At 42.3% G+C, this 23,061-nt stretch overlaps 1 protein-coding gene across 5 annotated transcripts in view; it reads right to left on the reverse strand.

Annotated features, from left to right (window-relative positions):
• Positions 1-1,218: 1,218 nt before the first annotated feature.
• MX2 (MX dynamin like GTPase 2) overlaps positions 1,219-23,061 on the reverse strand; it is a 37,116-nt gene continuing 15,273 nt past the window's right edge. For all 5 annotated transcript variants that reach the window (XM_061167543.1, XM_061167544.1, XM_061167542.1 and 2 more), the window contains 8 exons: positions 20,789-20,987; positions 13,683-13,761; positions 9,288-9,410; positions 8,931-9,072; positions 7,629-7,787; positions 5,910-5,986; positions 4,589-4,843; positions 1,219-3,256 (listed from right to left, as the gene is read on the reverse strand). In XM_061167543.1, the coding sequence (XP_061023526.1) occupies positions 3,017-3,256; positions 4,589-4,843; positions 5,910-5,986; positions 7,629-7,787; positions 8,931-9,072; positions 9,288-9,410; positions 13,683-13,761; positions 20,789-20,987 (1,274 nt within the window). In that variant the 3' untranslated portion in view covers positions 1,219-3,016. The remainder of the gene's footprint in view (positions 3,257-4,588; positions 4,844-5,909; positions 5,987-7,628; positions 7,788-8,930; positions 9,073-9,287; positions 9,411-13,682; positions 13,762-20,788; positions 20,988-23,061) is intronic.

The following is a 23,061-nucleotide window of genomic DNA, read 5'->3' on the forward strand; positions in this document are numbered from 1 at the left end:
ATCCATTTTCTGCAGTAGCCAACCAAGGAAGCCAGCCTGTCTTAGGCCAACTTGCAGGAAGTCTGTCGCTGTTTCCAGTAGTCTGGGAAGTCAAACAGTAACTCCTGGAACAATAGCTTCAAATGACGAGGGTTCCCTTACCAAACCAGGTCCGTTTGCAGCAGACAAAGAGTTTATTCACAAAGCAGCCAAGAGTGGGGAAGAAAGAACAAGTCTCAGATCCACCTCCCAGAATGTGAGGGAGTTGGGATATCTATGGGATAAGCAGGGTGGTCTTAGAGTTGGGGAAAGGTGTTGGAGACAGAGGTGACATTATGCTAAAACCTAAGCTGATTTTCTATTTTTAGCATATGTTACCACCTTTTTGCTCATTTCTGTTGCACATGAAGGCTCAGATTGCACTGAGAGAAGCTGCTCCAGAAGCCAGGATACTTGTGAACTTTTTTTGCTAGGAGAAACAGTGTGTGCACGCATGCTCAGTCTTCCTCTCAGGGCAATCTGAGCCTTCATTTTTTTTCCACTATAAAGCTTTCCCACTCCTCTGCCTGTCCTTGAGTTTCTGCCAAAATGGAAGCAATGGTGGCTGACCCACTTGCTACAGCCAGCTGTAAATGAGTAACTTTGCTTGTCCTTGTGGACTCAGAATGCCTCCAGAAGGAACCAACCTTGCCCACACCTGGATTTCAGACTTCTGACATCCAGAACTGTGAGAGAACAACTTCTGTTGGTTTAAGACACTCAGTTTGTGCTACCTTGTGTTGCAGTCCCCAGAAACTCATACACTTGATACTAAGCATCTTCCCTAGATGCCTCGCACCTAAGTTTTGGGATCAGTCCTGAGGAGGTAAGTGAGAAGGCTTGGTTGAGGCTGTGTGCATGTGCACACATGTGTGAATGCATGTGTACACATGTGTGAAGTGTACTAAGTATTTAGGGGCAGATTTGACTATACAAGTTATGACACAAATGATAACATCAGATTTCATTTTTCTCAGACTCTGTTGTTCACAACTGCATTTATACTGTGAAGGGATTTGATTCTTTTCTTTTCTTTAGTTCTGCTACTATTTGTACCCTTCATAAAATGAGGGAAAATCCAAAAATAAGAAAAAGTATGACATCTAAGCTGAGACCAATGTTTGTCTTTTAAATTTTCTTATAATCTTCAATTTTGATATTACACTTCTTTAAAATCAGAGTAAATTTGTAAGACATGGATTCCCACTTGTGCCACTTTTATTTAACATAGTATTGAAAGTTCTAGACAGAGTAGTTAGGCAAGATATGGAAATGAAAGGCATTCAAGTCAGAAATGAAGAATCAAAATAATTTCACTTCACAGATGATATGACCTTGTGTGTATTAGAAAAACCATAAATATACCACAAAACTAAGAATGAATTCAACAAAGTAGCAAGATAGCAAATCAACACATAAAAATGATATATGTAAATTTACATATATGTAAATGAGCAGTGAATGAGTTGAAAAAGAAATTAACAATTCCATTTACAAGAAGAACACAATACTTCGTAACTAAGGGATTGAAAAACTTGTACACAGAAAACTATAAAATATTGCTTAAAGAAATTAAAGAAGACACAAGTAAATGGAAAGATATCCTATGTTCATGGATTGAAAGACTTAATATTGTTAAGATGCAAGTACTACCCAAAGCAATCTATGGCTTCATTACAATTTCTATCAAAATCCCAATGACCTTTTTTTTTGCAAAGATAGGACAACTCATCCTAAAATTCATATGGAATTTCACAGAAACATGAACAGCCAAAACTCATGGGAAAAAAAGAACAAAGCTGGAGGACTCAGAGTTCCTGATTTCAAAACTTACAAGTCTACAATTATCAAAACAGTATGGTAATGTCATAAAGTCAGTCATATAGACCAGTGGAATAGAACAGAAAGCCCAGAAACAAGTCTTTGCATATATGGTCAAATGATTTTTGACAAGGGCACCAAGAACAAAAGGGAAGAACAGTCATTTCAAAAACTGGTGCTAGGAAAACTGGATATCCGTATGCAAAAGGATGCTTATCTAACATCATATACAAAAATTGTCAAAAAAATATCAAAGAACTAAATGTAAGAATTGACTGAAAGAGTCTTAGAGCTGAGAGCTTCTCTATAGACCTAGAGGTAAAGAAAAATTAGAGGGAAAAATTGCTGGCAGTTTTGAACACCTGCTTTGGGACACAAAGTTTGTAAAAATGTTTTCACTTAACCTTCCTAAAATTGCTGTGAAGTCATTAGCTTAGTTCAAAGAAGAAAATAAAATTATCCATAATCCCACAATTTAGAGATGACCACTGTTGTGAAGCTCTACATTTTTTAAAAAAATGTTTCTCATTATTAAATGTCTCTTTAAGACTTAATACAGCAATGGAGCTCACTGCATTCAGAGAAACTAAATTAAAAGTGGTATCACTCAGCCGCTTTCATCTAGGGGGACTGGGAAACACCATCACAGCAAATGATGGGAAGCAGGTGGTACAATTGAATTTATAAGAAAAGGACCAGCTAAGGGACACCATTCCAAACAACCAAACTGGATTTAAGCCACAGCCTCAGTTAATCCCCATCATTCATTTGTTCAATGAGATATTTATTAAGTGAACTACTATGCGTCAGAGGCCACGCAAGATTCTGGAAATACAAAAGAATAAGAACTGACCTTACCTCTCTGAGTTCTCCTAATCTAATGGGGAGGGGTGACAAGTGAACAAAGAATGACAGCAATGTAACCGGGGGCTCTGGGGCCCAAGTACCAGAGAGCCCCCTCTTCACACAGGAAGGGGAAGACCTCCTGGAGGAGGTGACAGCTCTGAGCAGCTCAGGACTTCAGATATAAACTCTTGTTCTGAGTGCAGTATAGCAAAGATGGACGCAGACAGCAGCAGAAAGGTCTGGTCCCAAACAAAAGGCCAATTCCTAGACCAACTCCTTTAATGATCATACACATAAGCAAAACCCAGAAGTACTGCTGCTCCTTTGGGATTTACCCCTTGAAATGGGGGAATTCGTAGAGAACTTGCTGTGCCTGAGTCAGCCGATAAATCTTCTCCTTCAGGAATTTCCTCTTGGTGGCTGTATCACTCTGCTCTTGAAGCAGCCAGGAATAGTGCTGTGTGTCCTGGAGTAGCCGCATCATGGTTTTCTGCACCTTGTCACCATTCTCTTGGAGCATAAAGTACTGAATGATGAATGGGATCTGATTGGCGAGACGTTGGCTGGTTTCCTGGAAGAGGGGGTAAGAGGGGTCAGCTGGAGGGGTCTGTGCTTGCAGAGAGAAGTTCCTTGGATGCAGGCTAAGTCCTGGGATCCTATCCATCTCCACTCCAGTGGTCAGTACCAACCAAGGGAAGGATCTCTTTGGGTCGCCCCATTTTCATGACCCAGGTATTCCCTCTGACACTAAGATCCACCTGAAGGCTAGCAGACCCAGCCACGTTCTAGACATCCCAGCCTTCCTGAAAGGGAGCTCCTCCTCACCCCCTCTCTCCAGGGAGGAGAGACCTCCTGGCAGTGAACCCCGGGTCCCTCCTGGGAGATGATCGGGACATATTTCAATGCTTATTTCATTCACTCCTTTCATCAGCATCTCCGGTTTGCCTGACAGCTGGACCCCACATCTGGGTCACTCTACTTTCTATCCTAATCAAGAAAGGGCTTCAGGAGTTGGGTAGTTTAAAAGCTACCTTCTGGGACTTCCTTAGTAGTCCAGTGGCTAAGACTCTGCAGGGGACCTGGGTTCGATCCCTGGTCAGGGAACTAGATGGCAGATGTCACAACTAAGATTCCATGCAACCAAATAAATAAATAAAAACTTAACTAAAATAAAAAGCTACCTTCTTTTCCATGCACCCTAATACTTTAATCCATGGATGAAGCCTTAGAAACCATGAAGTTGGCTGGGCTGCAAAATTTAGGGACAGGCTTTTTCACTTCTACTTTGTGGGACTTAGTTTGAGTTTGAGGCACTCTGGGTACCCTCTGAACATGTAAGAAAGTTAAACATAGCCAGTAAAGTTAGTGCTTATGTTTTGCTGTATTCTGATCATAGTAATTTTGGAATTTATGCAGAGAATAAAATATAATGAACTTTGGAGTTGGAATTAATTTTGAACACATGTTCTGCTAAGATGAAAAATCTGATTTGGGGAAAATTAATTAACAGTGTCTTGATAGGGTTACTGTCCCTGGTGGCTCAGATGTAAAGAATCTGCCTGCAATGCAGGAGACCAGGGTTCAATCCCTGGGTGGGGAAGATCTCCCGGAGATGGGAATGGCTACCCATTCCAGTATTCTTGCCTGGAGAATTCCATGGACAGAGGAACCTGGCAGGCATGGGTCTAAAAGAGTCGGACCTGACTGAGCAACTAACTCTTTCCCTTTCAGTGTTACTGTAAAACTATGATGAGATGCTATATGAGTAGGTTTTCACAGCCTAAAGGGCTTTGTACGCAGAGATGCCCTGTTCTTTGCTCAGCAAAGCAGCTGTCAGCCAGGACACCCCGCTTTCTGCTCAGTAGGGACCACAGCACTCTGACCTGTATCCCTACATGCTCACCATGAAATATGCATTCAGGTGGACCCCAATCTCAACAATGGAGGAAACCGAAGATTGATCATTTAAAAGGGGCTGCTTCAACTGAGGATTCTCTGAAGCCTTCCCCATGTAATTAAAAATCTCTTCTCGGACTCTGTTCAGAACCACACCGTAAATCTGGTCTTGACAAAAAACCAGCTTCTCCATCTTGAACTGAAGTTGGATCAGACTTGTTGCTTCTGCCATTTGTTCTGTTTTTATGTCTTCGATCTTGTTCTGGTCGAATAAGGAAGATAAAGACATTACTTTTCCTTTTCTTCCCCTGCTGTTTAAACAGCTTAGAAAGTATTATTACTATTACTACAGTACTGTATTATGATGTTGAACACTGAATTAAAAATAATCTGAGGTCAATGAGGGTCTGAGACTTTTCAGGAGCAATTTTCAGAAGCTCCCAGTCTGCCCTCCACTGTGTCCTCACCTGTTGCATCTTGTGGCTTCCCACCTTGCACATGCCATGCTCACCCTCTCTCCTGCCTGTTGTGCATTTGTCAGTATATATGCTGCCGAAGTGAGCACCTGTCTGTTCTTTCTCTTGGCCCCAACCTATTTCCTCACACGTTACTGTCTTTCTGCTTCCTCAGTTACGCTTTAGTCTACATGTTCAAGCCCATCACTCTTGTCTCTGTTGTTGGCTTGAATCCAAGCATTCAAGAATGCATCCGGTGCTAATGAGCACCATGGGATAACAGCTCCATCCCTGTGCTTCCCAGAAATCCTGCGACTCCCGAGTCATGCACATGGGCAAAGGCATCCCAGGAAAGGGAGATGTGACTCAGTGGAACTGGGTCACAGGTTGACTTTTGAGTTTCAAAGGGATTTTTGTGCACTGAAGGCAGAGACAGTGGTTTGCGAGAAGAGAGTCACAAGGGCAGGTTCTTCGTTGAAGTGTATGTGGCCACAGACACGTATGTGACAACCCACTCCCCTTGCAGATTGGGGGCCTGAGAGCAGAAATGGACTGTGAGTCACTTCCCAAGAGGAGTTTTATGGGAGGACACAAGATCCTGGCTTCTGATGCAACTCGGGAGAAGAGGGTATAGATGGTGGAGGGAAGTGGCTGGGTGGGAGCCAGGTAGCTGCACCCAGATCTCTGTTCATCCCAGGATGCTACAGGGGACAGAGGCCCTTGAACCTTCCTGGCCCCAGAACAGCCTGTGCTTGCCGCAGGTAAGAATACTGGAGTAGGTTGCCATTTCCTTCTCCAGGGGATCTTCCTGGACAGGGATCAAACCCACGCACTGGCAGGCAGACTATAAGCAAGCAAACTGTGGGTGCTTACCTGGACGGTCTGATGCAGATTGCAAAATTCAGCAAAATGCTTTTTGACTGTGTCCTTGAAAGTTTGCCAGATAATTTCTGATCAAGGAAAGAACGAAACATCAGCAAAATGCAAGCAGGAATGAAGTGGGTTAAAGACACAGGAGGATAAATCATGATACAAAAGCAGGAATGAAATGGGTTAAAGACACAGGAGGATAAATCATGATACACTGGCCCCATTCTGGTACTGAGTTCTTCAGACCTACAGACCAAGAGAGAAGGAGGGATGGCACGTAATCCCATGGAGAAACCAAATCCAACCCCATCCTGAGCAGATCCTGTCAACTTCTGGTCCATTCCTGGGTGTGCACTCTCGGCAGGATTGTTGCTGTCGTTTAGTCGCTCAGTCGTGTCCAACTCCTTTGCAACCCCATGGATGGGAGCCTTCCAGGCTCTTCTGTCCATGGGATTCTCCAGGCAAGAATACTGGAGTTCGTTGTCATGTCCTCCTCCAGGGGATCTTCCTGACGCAGGGATCAAACCCACGACACCTGTGTCTCCTGCATTGGCAAGCTTATTCTTTACCACTTGTGCCACCTGGGAGCCCCTCTCTGCAGGGTTAGCAGCTATTCCACACACCGCGCCATCCAGGATTAGGTAAGAGGTGCATAAAGCTCATGCACACTCTCAGTTCAGTTCAGCTCAGCCACTCAGTCATGTCCAAGTCTTTGCGACCTCATGGACTGCAGCACACCAGGCATCCCTGTCCATCACCAACTCCCAGAGTCTGCTCAAACTCATGTCCATTGAGTCAGTGATGCCATCCAACCATCTTATCCTCTGTCGTCCCCTTCTCCTCCTGCCTTCCATCTTTCCCAGCATCAGGGTCTTTTCCAATGAGTCCATTCTTTGCATCAGGTGGCCAAAGTATTGGAGTTTCAGCTTCAGCATCAGTCCTTCCAATGAATATTCAGGACTGATTTCCTTTAGGATTGACTGGTTAAATCTCCTTGCAGTCCAAGGGACTCTCAAGAGTCTTCTCCAACACCACAGTTCAAAAGCTTCAATTCTTCGGCACTCAGCTTTCTTTATAGTCCAACTCTCACATCCACCCATGACTACTGGAAAAACCATAGCTTTGACTAGACAGACCTTTGTTAGTAAAGTAATGTCTCTGCTTTTTATATGCTGTCTAGGTTGGTCATAACTTTTCTTCCAAGGAGCAAGCATCTTTTAATTTCATGGCTGCAGTCACCATCTGCAGTGATTTTGGAGCCCCCCAAAATAAAGTCTGTCACTGTTTCCATTGTTTCCCCCATCTATTTGCCATAAAATGATGGGACCGGATGCCATGATCTTAGTTTTTGAGTGTTGCGTTTTAAGGCAACCTTTTCACTCTCCTCTTTCACTTTCATCAAGAGGCTTTTTAGTTCTTTTTCACTTTCTGCCATAAAGGTGGTGTCATCTGTGTATGTGAGGTTATTGATATTTCTCCCAGCAATCTTGACTCCAGCTTGTGCTTCATCCAGCCTGGCATTTCTCATGATGTACTCTACATATAAGTTAAATAAGCAGGGTGACAACATACAGCCTTGACCACACTCTCCCCCTCCCCCTAAGTGGACAAACATCTGCAGGCTGTGTTTGATAATTCCATTCCAATCTCTTCCTCCAAGCACTGAGACCTATGGAAGGTATAAGGGTAACAAACTGAAAGTTTTTTATGAGAGTTCCTCACCCATGACCTTCTGGAGCATCTTGAGTGCTGGGTCTATCAGTTGCCCCAGGTAGTACTTCACGACAGTCTCAAACGTCTTGTAATTGACAAATCCAAGAAGTTCTTTGCCTCGATACTTCGTTTCATATTTTGAGACTTCCTCATTAAGGATACTTTTAACTGCAACAAAAACAAACCACCAGGATAAATTCTAATAATTTCACAGACAGTTAAAAGATAGGGATTTTTTTCAGGTCTTGCTTACCCAACGAATCCTATGGCAATGTTTCTAAATAGTTTCTTTTAATCATGAAAATAATTATTTGTGGCCTGATAATGCCAGTTTGAGAAATATTGACCATTAAGAAACAAAAATCTTTTTCTATTCCAATGTGTTTCAGTTGAGAGTCATCATACCAGGAGAGAAGCTAATTGTTTATAATTGGTAGGGGAAAAAATCTGATTAATTAAATGAAAATAGAAACAAAAAATTCTTGCGGCCCTTACAGCTCTTCTTCCAAGACTACATATAGCTGGAGGGCTGTTACCATGGAAGGAATAGCGCTGCTTTTATTAAGTGTCAAAACAGAGCTTCCTCGGCAGACCAGTGGTTAAGAACCCACCTTGCAATGCATGGGAGACTAGTTCGACCCCTGGTCCAGGTGGATCCCACATGCTGCGAGGCGACTAAGCCCACACACCACAACCGCTGAGCCCACGCCCTGGGGCCCACGAGTCACAGCTGCTGAGCCACATGCAGCAGTTACTGAGGTCCGAGTGTCCTAGAGCCTGTGCTCCGCAACAAAAAAGCCCCTACTCTCTGCAACTGGAGAAAGCTTGCGTGCAGCGATGAAGACCCTGTGCTGCCAAAAATAAATAAATAAATAAAAATATATATTTTAAAGTGCCAAAGCAAAGATACACACACATACAACACACTACAACACCACACAGGCACACACCCTATCGGCCTTTGGGCTGGAGCAGATAGAAGTTGGAACTCTGCCAGAGGAAGTAAGGAGTTTGTTGTCAAAGCATAGACCTTTCTGATCTTGGACTGGGGGTAAAGAGGAGGAAAGAGACAGGGTAAGTGAAACTGCCGAGCCTCAAAACACAGAAGCAAGGAGACAGTTGGTGGAATGGTCTACTATCGAATTGGCGAAGGCCATGCTCCACAAGAACGGCTGGGAAGCTGTTACAGATGCTAAGAGGTCCCTAGTGCGGGCACAGTCGGCTCTTCGCACAATTTTTATGTGCCAGAAGTAGCTTCTGGTCTTGGTAAACGTGATGCTGCTTTTGGGGCAGCCCTGTCCCAGGACTTACCTTTTTCAATATTGGCGGTAAGTATGAGTACCCAGCTTGTAAACTCCTCTCTGATTTTGTTACATAAGCGGGACTCTGTCTCCATTACAATTTCTTCTCCTTCTATTAACTTTTGAATGTCCTCGTTAAATACCTTAATTTTCTGAAAAGATGAGATAAAACCATCAATCTGTGCTGTCATTATATTAAAGAGCAGGGATCCGGATCAGCCGTGCATGGTGGTGTGGGGGCTGGGGCTCCAAGGGGGTCAGATGACCCACCAGCCCCCTCATACACCCCCCCACCCGCTACCCCCACCCCACCACCTCGTGAGAAACGAGGAGGGCAGGGCAACAGGGAGTCCTGGGTAATCCTCACCTCTATGAGGAAGAACATTTTATCCCCTTCATTGCTGGGAATGTCATCCCCGTACTGGTGCAGCTCCTCTGTCGCCCTCTGGTGCTTCTCCCTTATTTGGTTTTCTAACAAGGGGAGTGATTTCTGAACAAAATAAGAGCAAGCGATGAAAGGCTACAACTTGATGAACTTCTTTTGTTTTTAAGTCGCTAAGTCCTATCTGACTCTTTTCTGACCCCAGGGACTGTAGCCCGCCAGGCTTCTGTCTAAGGGATTTCCCAGGCAAGAATACTGGAGTGTATTGCCATTTCCTTCTCCAGGGGATCTTCCCTGAACAAAATAAGAGCAAATAATGAAACGCTGCAGCTTGCTGAAATTAGCTGACAGGTATCTTAGGTGTATGGGCAGAGTCCCGTTTGAAAGCATTCCGTTTCTATTATTGTGTGACTCTTGTTGAGAGCGACTCCTGCTAAGACCTCAGGGAGGACTTGGGATGCAACGTTATGCGTGATACAACTTGGACAATCTGGTGTTGAGAATTCTGCAGTTCTGTCATGTGACCAGAGTGGGGAGGGAATCCGGTAGTGGACAGTTTTGGGTTTTTTGTTTGTTTGACTCAGAGCTTTCATTGAGATAACAAGTACCTTTGAATATAATGGAAGGTTTCTTTAGTGAAATGTCCCCTATAACATCTGAGTGTTATAAACTGATAAATGGTGCTTAGGAGATCAGTCCTGGGTGTTCATTGGAAGGACTGATGCTGAAGCTGAAACTCCAATACTTTGGCTACCTGATGCAAAGAGTTGACTCATTGGAAAAGACCCTAATGCTGGGAGGGATTGGGGGCAGGAGGAGAAGGGGATGACAGAAGATGAGATGGCTGGATGGCATCACCAACTCGATGGACATGAGTTTGAGTAAACTCCGGGAGCTGGTGATGGACAGGGAGGCCTGGCGTGCTGCGATTCATGGGGTTGCAAAGAGTTGGACACGAGTGAGCAACCGAACTGAACTGAACTGAACTGAACTGAACTGATGCCTGTGTGTCGGTGTCGGCTGGCTAACGTCCAAAGCAGTCAATGTTGCTGATGACAATTTAACAATTGTCATCAATTGTGGAGGAGCAGGAACGATGGAGGGGGCCCCGAGGAGGGTTGTCTTTGGGGTGAGCATCATTTCCAAGTCCTTTACATCTCAGTGAAGCCCCACACTGTGGTACAAGGCACATGACTTCATTGCCTGTTTCTCACAAGAAAGGAAAAGGCTCAGAGAGACAAACTGTTTGATATCATCACTGAGGTGGTAAGCAGCAGACTTCACTTTACACCTGCTCACACCTTGACAGCCTGAGAAGGTAAAAACCGCAGGTTGTAGTCAGCCAGACAGAATGAGCTTTTGGGATTTAGAGGAAGTTTGCGGAGTAGTGTACTAAGAAGTTGATAAGGTCTCATCCTCTCTCTCTTTGGACAGTTTGTATCTGTAGGCAGAAAGGTATTAATCTTTTTTCCTGATATTTCAAGTGATCATGATTGTGTCTTGAAATAAATTTTAAAAATTAATTGAAAATAGCACAAAACTGAAATTCAAAATTTAAAGTGCAATATTTAAATGTTGAGAACTGTTATGAAAAAAAATATCAAAATATAACATCTTTTTTTAAAAAGAGATGCTTTTCTCAATTAGATAGGAGATAGAGCTTTTAGATGGGCTTCCCCAGTGGTGCTAGAGGTAAAGAAACTGCTTGCCATTGCAGGAGACAGATGTGAAAAATGTGGGTTAGATCCCTGGTTTGGGAAGATCCCCTGGAGGAGGGCACGGCAACCCACTCCAGTATTCTTGCCTGGAGAATCCCATGGACAGAGGAACCTGCTGGGCTACAGTCCATAGGGTTGCGAAGAGTTGGACACGACTAAGTGATTTAGTACTAGCAGCATAGATTTTAGACGGGGTTATTTCTTTTGGAATTCTCTGCTGCAAATTGAACAGATTCTATCAGAATCAGTACTTCTCCAAGTATGTTCCCAAGATCACTTGAGAAAAACAAATTCATGGGCCCCACCCCAGACCTACTGACTCAGAAGCTCAGCTGGGGCCCAGGAATATGAATTTAAACAAATTTTCTAGGTAACATTTTTGCCTAACTCTGTGTTAGGCAAAAATTCTCCAGGCAAGAATACTGGAGTGGGTTGCTGTGCCCTCCTCCAGGCAATCTTCCCAACCCAGGGATCTAACCCACATTTCTTACATCTGTCTCCTGCATTGGCAAGCAGTTTCTTTACTACAAGCACCACATACAGTTTGAGAAGTGTTGCCCCTAACAAACAAATATTTTGAGTATGTGTTTTCTGGTTCAAAAGAATTCATTGTTTCCATGCAACATGCAATTTAGCACGGACTGGGATCCAGCCCCTGAGTTCTACCTCTGTACTCAAGGTTCATCTTCTCATGGACAGTGGTTCAGGCAAGCGTGACAAATACTCCATTTATCATTTGGCTTTCTCTCTATTGTTCTGACTGAGTGATTTCCATTATTCTACCTTCCAGATCACTTGTTTATTCTTCTTCATTACTCATTCTGCTATTTATTGTCTTTAGATCAGCTTTCATCTTGGCAAATGAATTTCTTTTTTCCTCCTCTTTATAATTTTTAGTTCCTTTTTTACAGTAACCTGCATTTCTGTCCATAGCCTTTCTTAATTCCTCCAGTATTTTCATTATCTCCCTTTTGAACTCAGCATCTATCAGACTGAAGACGTCTGTTTCATTGTTCTTTCAGGGGCATTCTCTTGGCCTTTTCATTGAGAGTTGCTCTTCTGCATCTTCATTTTACTTCTATTTCTCTTACTCAAGAGAGTTTAGGAGAAATGATTATCTACTGTGGTCTCAGAGGGCTATTTTGATGTGAAAGGGTACTTGTGTAGCTTGTGTGGGTTTAATATTTTTAATGGGAGGGCTATTTTTAGTATGGACACCTGCCACTTCTTTCCTCCTCATGTTCTGGCCATTATCCTCTTGATTTGTTGTTGTTTACTCTATAAGTTGTGTCTGACTCTTTGCAACTGCCCAGACTGCAGCAGGCCAGGTCTCCCTGTCCTTCACCATCTCCCAGAGTTTGCTCAAACTCGTGTCCATTGAGTCAGTGATGCTATCCAACCATCTCATCCACTGTCACCCCCTTCTCTTCTTGCCTTCAATCTTTGCCAGCATCAGGGTCTTTTCCAATGAGTCGGCCCTTCACATCAGACGGCCAAAGTGTTGGAGCTTCAGCTTCAGCCTCGGTCCTTCCAATGAATATTCAGGATTGATTTCCTTTAGGATTGACTGATTTGATCTCCTTGCTGTCCCATGGATTCTCAAGAGTCTTCTCTAGCACCACAATTCGAAAGCATCAATTCTTTGGTGCTCAGCCTTCTTTATGGTCCAACTCTTATGTCATTCTCTTGATGGGGGTGTGCAGATTCAGTGGCTGGTGCCCAGTCCTGGAGCCCACAGTGGCGATGGTGATGGCTATAAATATTCTATTTCTCAATAAGCACCAAGCCAGAGTCCCCCTTCAAAGACATCATGAGAACTTTGTCTGTGGTTTTCTTATTTTGAGAATCACTGAAAACCAAACATTTATTTCCTACAAGTTTGAAGCTGGGAAAATGTTTTATATTTATATTTTTAATTTATCATTTAAAAACTTGTTGAGGTGAACCATTCTTAAAGTCTTTATTGAATTTGTTACAAGACTGCTTCTGTATTATGTTTTGGAATTTTGGCCTCGAAGCACTTGGGACCTCAGTTCCCTGACCAGGGATCCAACCTGCACCCCTGCATTGGAAGGTGAAGTCTTAACCAGTGTTCCATCAGGAAGTCTCAAAGGAAAGTGATTTTTATACTGTGAATTGTTAACAAACTATTAAAAATTTGCTAACTTGATATTCACTCCTTTTTACACTGCTAACCTGTTAGCATTTTCCTTCTCTCTTTGCTGGCCCCAAATTGACAGATTCAACTCTTTATTTCAACACTATGCAGTTACTGCTTTTCTGTTTCAGAAGCTCTTTTGTGAGCCTCTGACCAGGAGTGATTTGGTTTTCAGAATGTTCTTATTTGTCTGCTGGTTTGGACATTTCACTGGAGTGTCCTACTCAACCCATGACTAAGAAAGTGACGTGAACAGGCTGTCATTTTTTTTTTTAAAGATTTGTTTTTTTGATGTGGATCATTTTTAAAGTCTCTATTGAATTCGTTATAATATTGCTTCTCTTTTATGTTTTGATTTATTGGGCACAAGGCATGTGGGATCTTAGCTAGAGATTGAACCTGTATCGCCTGCATTGGAAGGTTGAGTCTTAACCACTGGACCACCAGGTACGTACCCAAGGCTGTCATTTTTTTTATAGCTTGCAACTTAAACTACTCACTCACATTGATGTGCCATATGAGCTCGGTGGTAAGTCTTTCTGCCAGAAGAGGCACCGTGGCCTTTCCTTCATCCAGAAGAACCCTGAAACAAGACAGAGCATGCATGAATTTAAGAAGGGCCTATAGGATCACTTTCCAGTATTGTACCTTATAAGTGGGTAGATGAGCTCAGTTCCTTGGAGTGACGCACACCATCAGAAAAGCCAGGTGGTACATGAGGACAGTTGATAATTAAGGAGCAAGATCATGTCTAGGCAGGCATAGTACTAGAGAGGTTACCTTTTTTTTTCTTTTTGTGCCCCAATAAACTCAGGTGGTAAGTCATTTTTTCAGGAAAAGCAAAACAATACAATTTCATAGAGGCTAAGTGACTTGCCCAAAGTAGTATTTTATTTCTTATAGCAAATATTTATCCCTAATTAGATGTATCGATCTTGATAAAGAAGAAAGCTAGAGACATCATATTTCTGATTTTAACTATATTGCAAAACTACTGTAATTAAAGCAGTATGGTGTTAGAATAAAGACAGACATAGTCCACTATTCTTCTCTGGAAAATTTCATGGAGAGGAGTCTGGCAGGCTACAGTCCATGAGGCTGCAAAGAGTCAGACATGACTTAGAGACTAAACAGCAATAGCATAGATCTACGGGACAGACTAGCAAGCCCAGAAATAAATCCATGCATATACAGTTAACTGATTTTTGCAAAAGTGCCAAGAATACACAATAGGAAAAGGATAACCTGTTCAACAAAAGGTGTTGGGAAAATTAGATATCCACAGCAAAATGGATCCTTTTTTTACACTAGATACGAAAGTCAACTGAAAATTGATTAAAGGTTTAATGTAAAACTCAAAACTGTAAAACTCTTAGAAGAAAACATGGGGGGACATCTTAATCATATTGATCTTGGAAATGATTTCATGAATATGACACTAAAAGCACAGGCAACAAAAGCAATATAGACTAGTAGGATGATGTCAAACTCAAAACTTCAGCACTGCAAGTAAACAATCAACAAAGGAAAAGGCAACCTACAAAATGGGAGGAAATATTTGCAAACCACATATCTGATAAGGGGTTAATTTCCAAAATATGCAAGGATCTCCACAATTCAATAGCAAATAAACCCTAATAACTCAATTTAAAAATGGGCTAAAAGACTCAAATAGAGATTTTTTTCCTCAAAGAAAACATACAAAAGGCACATGGAAAGATGGTCAGCATCACTAATTATCTGGGAAATGCAAATCAAAACCACAATTAAACATCACATCATATCAGTTAGGATGATATTATTAAAAAAAAAAGACAAGTGTTGGCAAGGATGTGGAGAAATTGAAACACTAGTATACTGTTGATGGGAACTCAAAATGATGCAGCCTCTATGGAAAGCAGTAATAAATACCTTAAAAAATTAACAATGGAACTACCATATGATCTAGCAATCCCACTTCCGGGCATTTAGTCAAAAGAATTGAAACCAAGATCTCAAAGACTTATTAGGGCTCCTATATTCACTGTAGCACCGTTCACAAGAGCGAAGATGTGGAAACAACCTCAATATTCATGGAAAGATGAATGGATTAAAAATTGTAGATACATACAATAGGATATAATTCAGCATTTAACAAGAAGGAAATTTTGCAGTATGTGACAACATGAATTAACCTTGAAGATGTTATGCTAAGTGAAATAAACCAGTCACAGAAAAACAAATACTAAATGATTCCATTTATGTGCTCTATCTAAAACAGTCAGACTCAGGCAATCAGAGAGTGGAATGGTGGTTGCCAGGTGTTGTGCAGAGGAGGAAATGAAGAGTGCTAATCAAAGGGTAAAAAGTTTGTGTTACGAAAGATAAACACATTCTAGAGAGCTGCCGAACAATATCGTGCCTGTAGTTAACAATACCACTTTGTGCACTTAAACATTTGTTAAGAGGGTGAACCTCATGTTAAATGTTCTTTCCATAATAAAATTAAATTTACAAAATGTTTACATGGTCTGTACTAAGTGCCTATTCCATTCTAAGGGCTTTACACATATTTAATCATTGAACAACCAGTTTTAGAGAGAGAAAGGCAAAGGCACAGGAACATTAAGCAGCTTGTCCAGAGTCACAGACCAGGTGGTCTGGCTGCAAAGTGTTTACCTTTAACATAAATTCATGAAGGACCCAGTAGGATCATTTTTTCCAGTGCTACTGTGAGCATCTTTGCTGCAAAAGAGCTGAGTCCCAGCACTTGGGCACACAAGGATTGAAACGCAGATATTCAGTGACAAAGCGCTTTAGCACACTTTTTCATGCAAGCCTTAACTTTCCCAAAGACCTTGAACAGTGGTTTTCAAAGTGTCCCTGGACCAGCAACGTGGTCCCAGGACCAGCAACGTTGACCTCAACTGGGAATTTGAGTGCTTGTGCTTAGTCACGGTCATGTGACTCTTTGAGATACTTTGGATTGTGGCCTGCCAGGCTCCCCTGTCCATGGGATTTCTAGGGAAGAATACTGGAATAGGTTGCCATTTTTCTCCTCCAGGGGACCTCCCTGACCCAGGGATCAAACCCAAGTCTCTCATGTCTTTGGCATTTCAGGTGGATCCTGTACCTGCTGAGCCACCAGGAAAGCCTAGGAACTTGAAGAAACACAAATTCTTGGGGCCTACCTTAGAACTCAGAAACTCTGGCATGGCACAGCTAGCTGAATTTTAACCAACTCTCCCACAAATTGGTCCTTGAAAGAAAAGCTATGACAAATCTAGACAGCATATTAAAAAGCAGAGGCATCATTTTGCCAACAAAATCTGTAGAGTCAAAGCTATGGTTTTTCCAGTTGTCATGTACAGATTTGAGAGTTGGACCATAAGGAAAGCTGAGCACTGAAGAATTGGTGCTTTCAAATGGTGATGCTGGAGAAGACTCTTGAGAATCCCTTGGACAGCAAGGAGATCAAACTGATCAATCCGAAAGGAAATCAAACCTGAATATTCATTGGAAGGACTGAAGCTGAAGCTGAAGCTCCAATACTTTGGCCACCTGATATGAAGAGCTGACTCACTGGAAAAGACCCTGATGGTGGGAAAGATTGAGGGCAGAAGAAGAAGGGGATGACAGAGGATGAGATGGTTGGATGGCATCCCCAACTTAATGGACATTGAGTTTGAGGAAACTCTGGGAGATAGTGAAGGACAGGGAAGGCTGGCGTGCTGCAGTCCATAGGGTTACAGAAAGAGTCGGGCACACCTGAGTGACTGACAACAATAACCCACAAATTCTGTTGCTTGCTTAAGGTTGAGAACCATGGGTGTGATTGTTACAGAATCTTCTCTTTGCTTGTCAGCAGTCTTCTCTGCTGTAACACTCAATACTTCTGAAAGCCTTCTGTTTCTTTCATTCAGGGCAGGAGCAGAGAGAAAGAAGGAACCAGGGTGATATTTATGGTGTGCTGGCCAGAATATTTGCATCTGCCATGTTATTTAATGCTAAACACAATCCCATAAAGCAGTAGCAGGACTCTCTGAGCAGATGAAAAAGCAGAAGCTCAGAGAGGTAGAGCCATCTCCCAAAAGCACAGAGTAAGTAGTAAACCAGGTCTGCAAAAATTCACCATTTTCCCAGAGTCTCTCTTTAAAGTAGGAGTGACCACTATATCTTATTACCCTCTCCCCCATGGCTCGGGAACATCAAGTTCCTAAATAAAAGGAAAGGGAAAAAGTATCCAGTTCAATGGAAAAAACCCCAATGTCTTTCAAGATTTTTGGGGGACTCAAATGAGAGAGCAAGGGAAAACATTCTGGGAAACTAAAGTGTGGTATGACAGTGGTCCCCAGCCTTTTTGGCACCAGGGACTGGTTTCTTGGAAGGCAATTTTTCCACAGACCCAGAGGGGAATGGTTTGGGGATGATTCTCATAAGGAGCTCAAAACCGAGATTCTTCGTATCTATGGTTCGCAGTAGTTTGTGCTTCTATGAGAATCTAATGCTGCTGTTTATCTGACAGGAGATGGAGTTTAGGTGGTAACATAAGCAATGGGGAGCAGTTGTAAATACAGATGAAGCTTCACTCGCTTGCAAATCAGTCATCTCCTGCTACGTGGCCCAGTTCCTAAGAGGCCACAGACCTGCAATGGTCCATGGCCTGGGGGTTGGGGACCCTTGCCCTATGAAATACTCGGCTTCAATTTAAGTGAGTGCCATCATCAGAATCCAAGAAAAAATGAATTAAGTAAGCCAATGCATTTAATACTAAAATAATAAAAAGCGTTGGTTATGCTAATTGTGAATGTCAACATTTTATGAATCAGTGAACTAAAATGAATGGAATGGGTGAATTTAACTCAGATGACCATTATATCTACTACTGTGGGCAAGAATCCCTTAGAAGAAATGGAGTAGCCATTGTAGTAAACAAAAGAGTCCGAAATGCAGTACTTGGATGCGGTCTCAAAAACGACAGAATGATCTCTGTTTGTTTCTAAGGCAAACCGTTCAATATCACAGTAATCCAACCAGTAAGGCTGAAGAAGCTGAAGTTGAACGGTTCTATGATGACTTACAAGACTTTCTAGAACTAACACCCAAAAGAGATGTCCTTTTCATTATAGGGGACTGGAATGCAAAAGAAGGAAGTCAAGAAACACTGGAGTAATAGGCAAATTTGATCTTGGAGTACAGAATGAAGCAGGGCAAAGGCTAATAGAGTTTTGCTAAGAGAACACACTGGTCATAGCAAACACCCTCTTCCAACAACACAAGAGAAGACTCTACACATGGACATCACCAGATGGTCAACACTGAAATCAGACTGATTATATTGTTTGCAACCAAAGGTGGAGAAGCTCTATACAGTCAGCAAAAACAAGACTGGGAGTGGACTGTGGCTCAGATCATGAACTCCTTATTGCCAAATTCAGACTGAAATTGAAGAAAGTAGGTAAAACCACTAGACCATTCAGGTATGACTTAAATCAAATCCCTTATAATTATACAGTGGAAGTGAGAAATAGACTCAAGGGACTAGATCTGATAGAGTGCCTGATGAACTATGGATGGAGGTTCATGACAGCAAACAGGGATCAAGACCATCCCCAAGAAAAAGAAATGCAAAAAAGCAAAATGGCTGTCTGAAGAGGGCTTACAAATAACTGTGAAAAGAAGAGAAGCAAAAAGCAAAGGAGAAAAGGAAAGATATACCCATTTGAATGCAAAGTTCCAAAGAATAGCAAGGAGAGATTAGAAAGCCTTCCTCAGTGATCTATGCAAAGAAATAGAGGAAAACAATAGAGTGGGAAAGACTAGAGATCTCTTCAAGAAAATTAGATACCAAGGGAACATTTCATGCAAAGACGGGCTCAATAAGGACAGAAATGGTATGGACCTAACAGAAGGAGAAGATATTAAAAAGAGGTGGCAAGAATACACAGAAGAACTGTACAAAAAAGATCTTCACGACCCAGATAATCATGATGTTGTGATCACTCACCTAGAGCCAGACATCTGGAATGTGAAGTCAAGTGGACCTTAGGAACCACCACTACAAACAGAGCTAGTGGAGGTGATAGAATTCCAGCTGAGCTATTTCAAATCCTAAAAGACGATGCTGTGAAAGTGCTGCACTCAATATGCCAGCAAATTTGGAAAACTCAGCAGTGGCCACAGGACTGGAAAAGGTCAGTTTTCATTCCAACCCCAAAGAAAGGCAATGCCAAAGAATGCTCAAACTACTGCACAATTGCACTTATCTCACATGCTTGTAAAGTAATGCTCCAAATTCACCAAGCCAGGCTTCAACAGTACGTGAACCGCGAACTTGCAGATGTTCAAGCTGGTTTTAGAAAAGGAAGAGGAACTAGAGATCAAACTGCCAACATCCGTTGGATCATCGAAAAAGCAAGAGAGTTCCAGAAAAACATCTATTTGTGCTTTATTGACTATGCCAAAGCATTTGACTGTGTGGATCACAACAAACTGGAAAATTCTTAAAGAGATGGGAATACCAGACCACCTGACCTGTCTCTTGAGAAACCTATATGCAGGTCAGGAAGCAACAGTTAGAACAGGACATGGAACAACAGACTGGTTCCAATTAGGAAAAGGAGTATGTCAAGGCTATATATTGTCATCCTGCTTATTTAACTTATATGCAGAGTACATCATGAGAAATGCTGGGCTGGATGAAGCACGGGCTGGAATCAAGATTGCCGGGAGAAATATCAATAACCTCAGATATGCAGATGACACCACCCTTATGGCAGAAAGTGAAAAAGAACTAAAGAGCCTCTTGGTGAAAGTGAAAGATGAGAGTGAAAAAGTTGGCTTAATGCTCAACATTCAGAAAACTAAAATCATGGCATCCAGTTTCATCACTCCATGGCAAATAGACGGGGAAACAGTGGAAACAGTGACAGACTTTATTTTGGGGGCTCCAAAATCACTGCAGATGGTGACTGCAGCCATGAAATTAAAAGATGCTTACTCCTTGGAAGAAAAGTTATGATTAACCTAGAGAGCATAATAAAAAGCCGAGACATTACTTTGCCAACAAAGGTCCATCTAGTAAAGGCTACGGTTTTTCCAGTAGGTCCTGTATGGATATGAGAGTTGGACCATAAAGAGAGCTGAGTGCTAAAGAATTGATGCTTTTGAACTGTGGTGTTGGAGAAGACTCTTGAGATTCCCTTGGACTGAAAGGAGATCCAAGTAATCCATCCTAAAGGAAATCAGTCCTGAATGTTCATTGGAAGGACTGATGTTGAAGCTGGAACTTCAATACTTTGGCCACCTGATGTGAAGAGCTGATTCATTTGAAAAGACCCTGATGCTGGGAAAGATTGAAGGCAGGAGGAGAAGGGGTTGACAGAGAATGAGTTAGTTGGATGGCATCACTGACTCAATGGACATGAGTTTGAGTAAACTCCAAGAGTTGGTGATGGACAGGGAGGCCTGGTGTGCTGCAGTCCATGGGATCACAATGAGTTGGACACGACTGAGCGACTGAACTGAGCTGATGCTAACTGTATAATTTTTAAATATGGTAATCATCTTGGCCAATTCTGGTAGACAGGCCTGGTTTCCCTGGAGTCCAAGGCTGTAGTGAAGAATCTTACCTGAAATACGGATGTGTCTGAAAGAACAGTGTTTCTTTCATGGTTGCCTCTGCCAAGCTCAGCTTGTTGGTGATATCCTGCTGGCCCCGGCACTTCACGATCATATAGCCCTTCTTGAGATGATAGGTGAGGTTCTGCATGACCTTCAGGACGCTTTTCTCAGTGCCCTTGTCCACTAGGTCTGGTTTGGTCAGGATCCCTGTGAGATGATTAGAGGAGCGCAAGTGGAAAGGTCAACTTTCTCTTCAAACATGTTGAATGCTACCAGGCTACGGGGTCTTTTTTGGCCAAGACCAGCAGATTATCATTTTCCCACTGTATATTCTTACCACTTTTGCCCCAAATCAGCTAACTCTACAGACATGAATTTATTTCTGGGCTTGCTATTCTGTCACATAGGTCTGTATGTCTGTCTTTTTGCTAGCACCATACTGCTTTAATCACAGTCACTTTGTAATATACTTGCCATCAGGGATTATGATGCCTCCAACTTTCTTCTTCTTTATCAAGATTGTTATGACCAAGAGCCTTTTCTGCCCAGTGCCCGTTAGCTCATTCTTTCATTCCATTGGCATTCCTCTCACTTGTATTTTTATTTGCTCATCCAGTCACTCACTCGTTAACTGCCTTGTGTAATTTATTTAACAAATGTCTCTTGGGTGCCCACTGAGTCCCCGACACTAAGGCAGCATGCATCATCAGAACCAACTCACTCCATCACTATGTCTCCAAAAGCACATCATTCCCTACTGTAAGGAGGGTCTGTGACTCTCGAGGGTCTCCTGTCACAGACTCACTCTGCCCCTCTAGTGGGACCTCCTTTGAGATCCTCCCTGCCTTCCTCTCCCACGCTCCTGCCCTTACTCCTGTCGCTCACACTGAACTGAAGGCTTTGAATTCCAAGTGACTGTGTTCTTGATGGATGCTTGGTTTGTTTCCACCTTTTGGCTGCTGTGTACTTGAGTGTATATTCCATTTCTTTTTTAAATTTAGCATACTTTTCTCTATTTCTATACTTGACGTAGAATGCATGGAAAATTTGCACAGTGTTATAAGGCTGTTTGGAATATACTAAGGCCTGATTGTGTATACTCTATGCATATAGTACTTAACTGAATTTACAACAATAGATAATATTTAGTGAAAACTTACAGATTATCAGAGTTTGTGGCTAAAAAATGCTGGAATGGGTAGCCATTCCCTTCTTCAGGGAATCTTCCCCACCCAGGGATCAAACCCATGTCTCTTGTGTCTTCTGCATTGGTAGGCAGATTTTTTTTTTTTTTTTAACCACTGAGCCACCTGGGAAGCCCCATGAGAAGAACAGAAAACTACTAGTAAGAAGTATTACTCAATTTCTATAAAGATATTGATATCCAAATAGATCTATCTACTTAACAGATGAAACTATCTTCTGTGGTCATTAATGAGACATCCCTAATGACTTATGATTGCATAATGGTGGATGACCCCAAACCTGAGTTTTCTCTCTGGTTCAATGTGTTCTAGATGCCTGTAGAAGTCAGCAGGTAACAGGGTACAAGTCTAGTCTGGCATTTAATAACACATTAAACTCGAGTTGTATTCCCCTACTGGTATTTTTATCCTTACTGGAAACCTGGGCATTTGTTTGAAAAAAAGTGGAAAAGGCACTATATTACTATACTGGGTATCCAATTAGTCAAAGGAAATGACTGGCACACTTTCAGGAAGGTAAATTCAGATGGGTAAGTGAAGTGATTGGAGAGAAGTGATATTAAGTAACAATATTAGAATTTTAAAAATAGCAGCTCTCATTTGCCCAAGGATATGTAGCCAGTAAATTGTAGAACAAGGATTGAAACCCAGGCAATCTGTGCTCTTAAACCAAATCCCCTATAATGCCTTCTGCAGGGGACATTTTTAAAAAAGGAATTCAAGAGAACCCATCTCCCCAAGGAAGAGTTCTACTTGAAAATAAACTCTCTAGACACCTGTGCTCCAGTGTAAACCTGGAAGTGTATTCCCTGAGTATGTTCACACACGCCCTGGTGAGAACTTTTCCAGGAACCAAAGACTCACAAGAATTTTTCCTGTGAACTTGCAGAGTTGATGGGCCAGTCAGTTCCTCCTTTCTGGACCACTGTGGGAGAGCAAATAAGGCATTTCTCCTCCCCGATCCAGAATGGGTTGAGAACGCAAATAAGGGACAATAGGAAGGAGGGCAAAGAACCTCCAAATATTGGCCATACATCTAGCCCTGACCATGAGTGAGGGTGACCCGTCTGCTATGT

Source organism: Dama dama, chromosome 19 (genome assembly GCF_033118175.1).
Source record: "Dama dama isolate Ldn47 chromosome 19, ASM3311817v1, whole genome shotgun sequence".
NCBI classification, from domain to species: domain Eukaryota; kingdom Metazoa; phylum Chordata; class Mammalia; order Artiodactyla; family Cervidae; genus Dama; species Dama dama.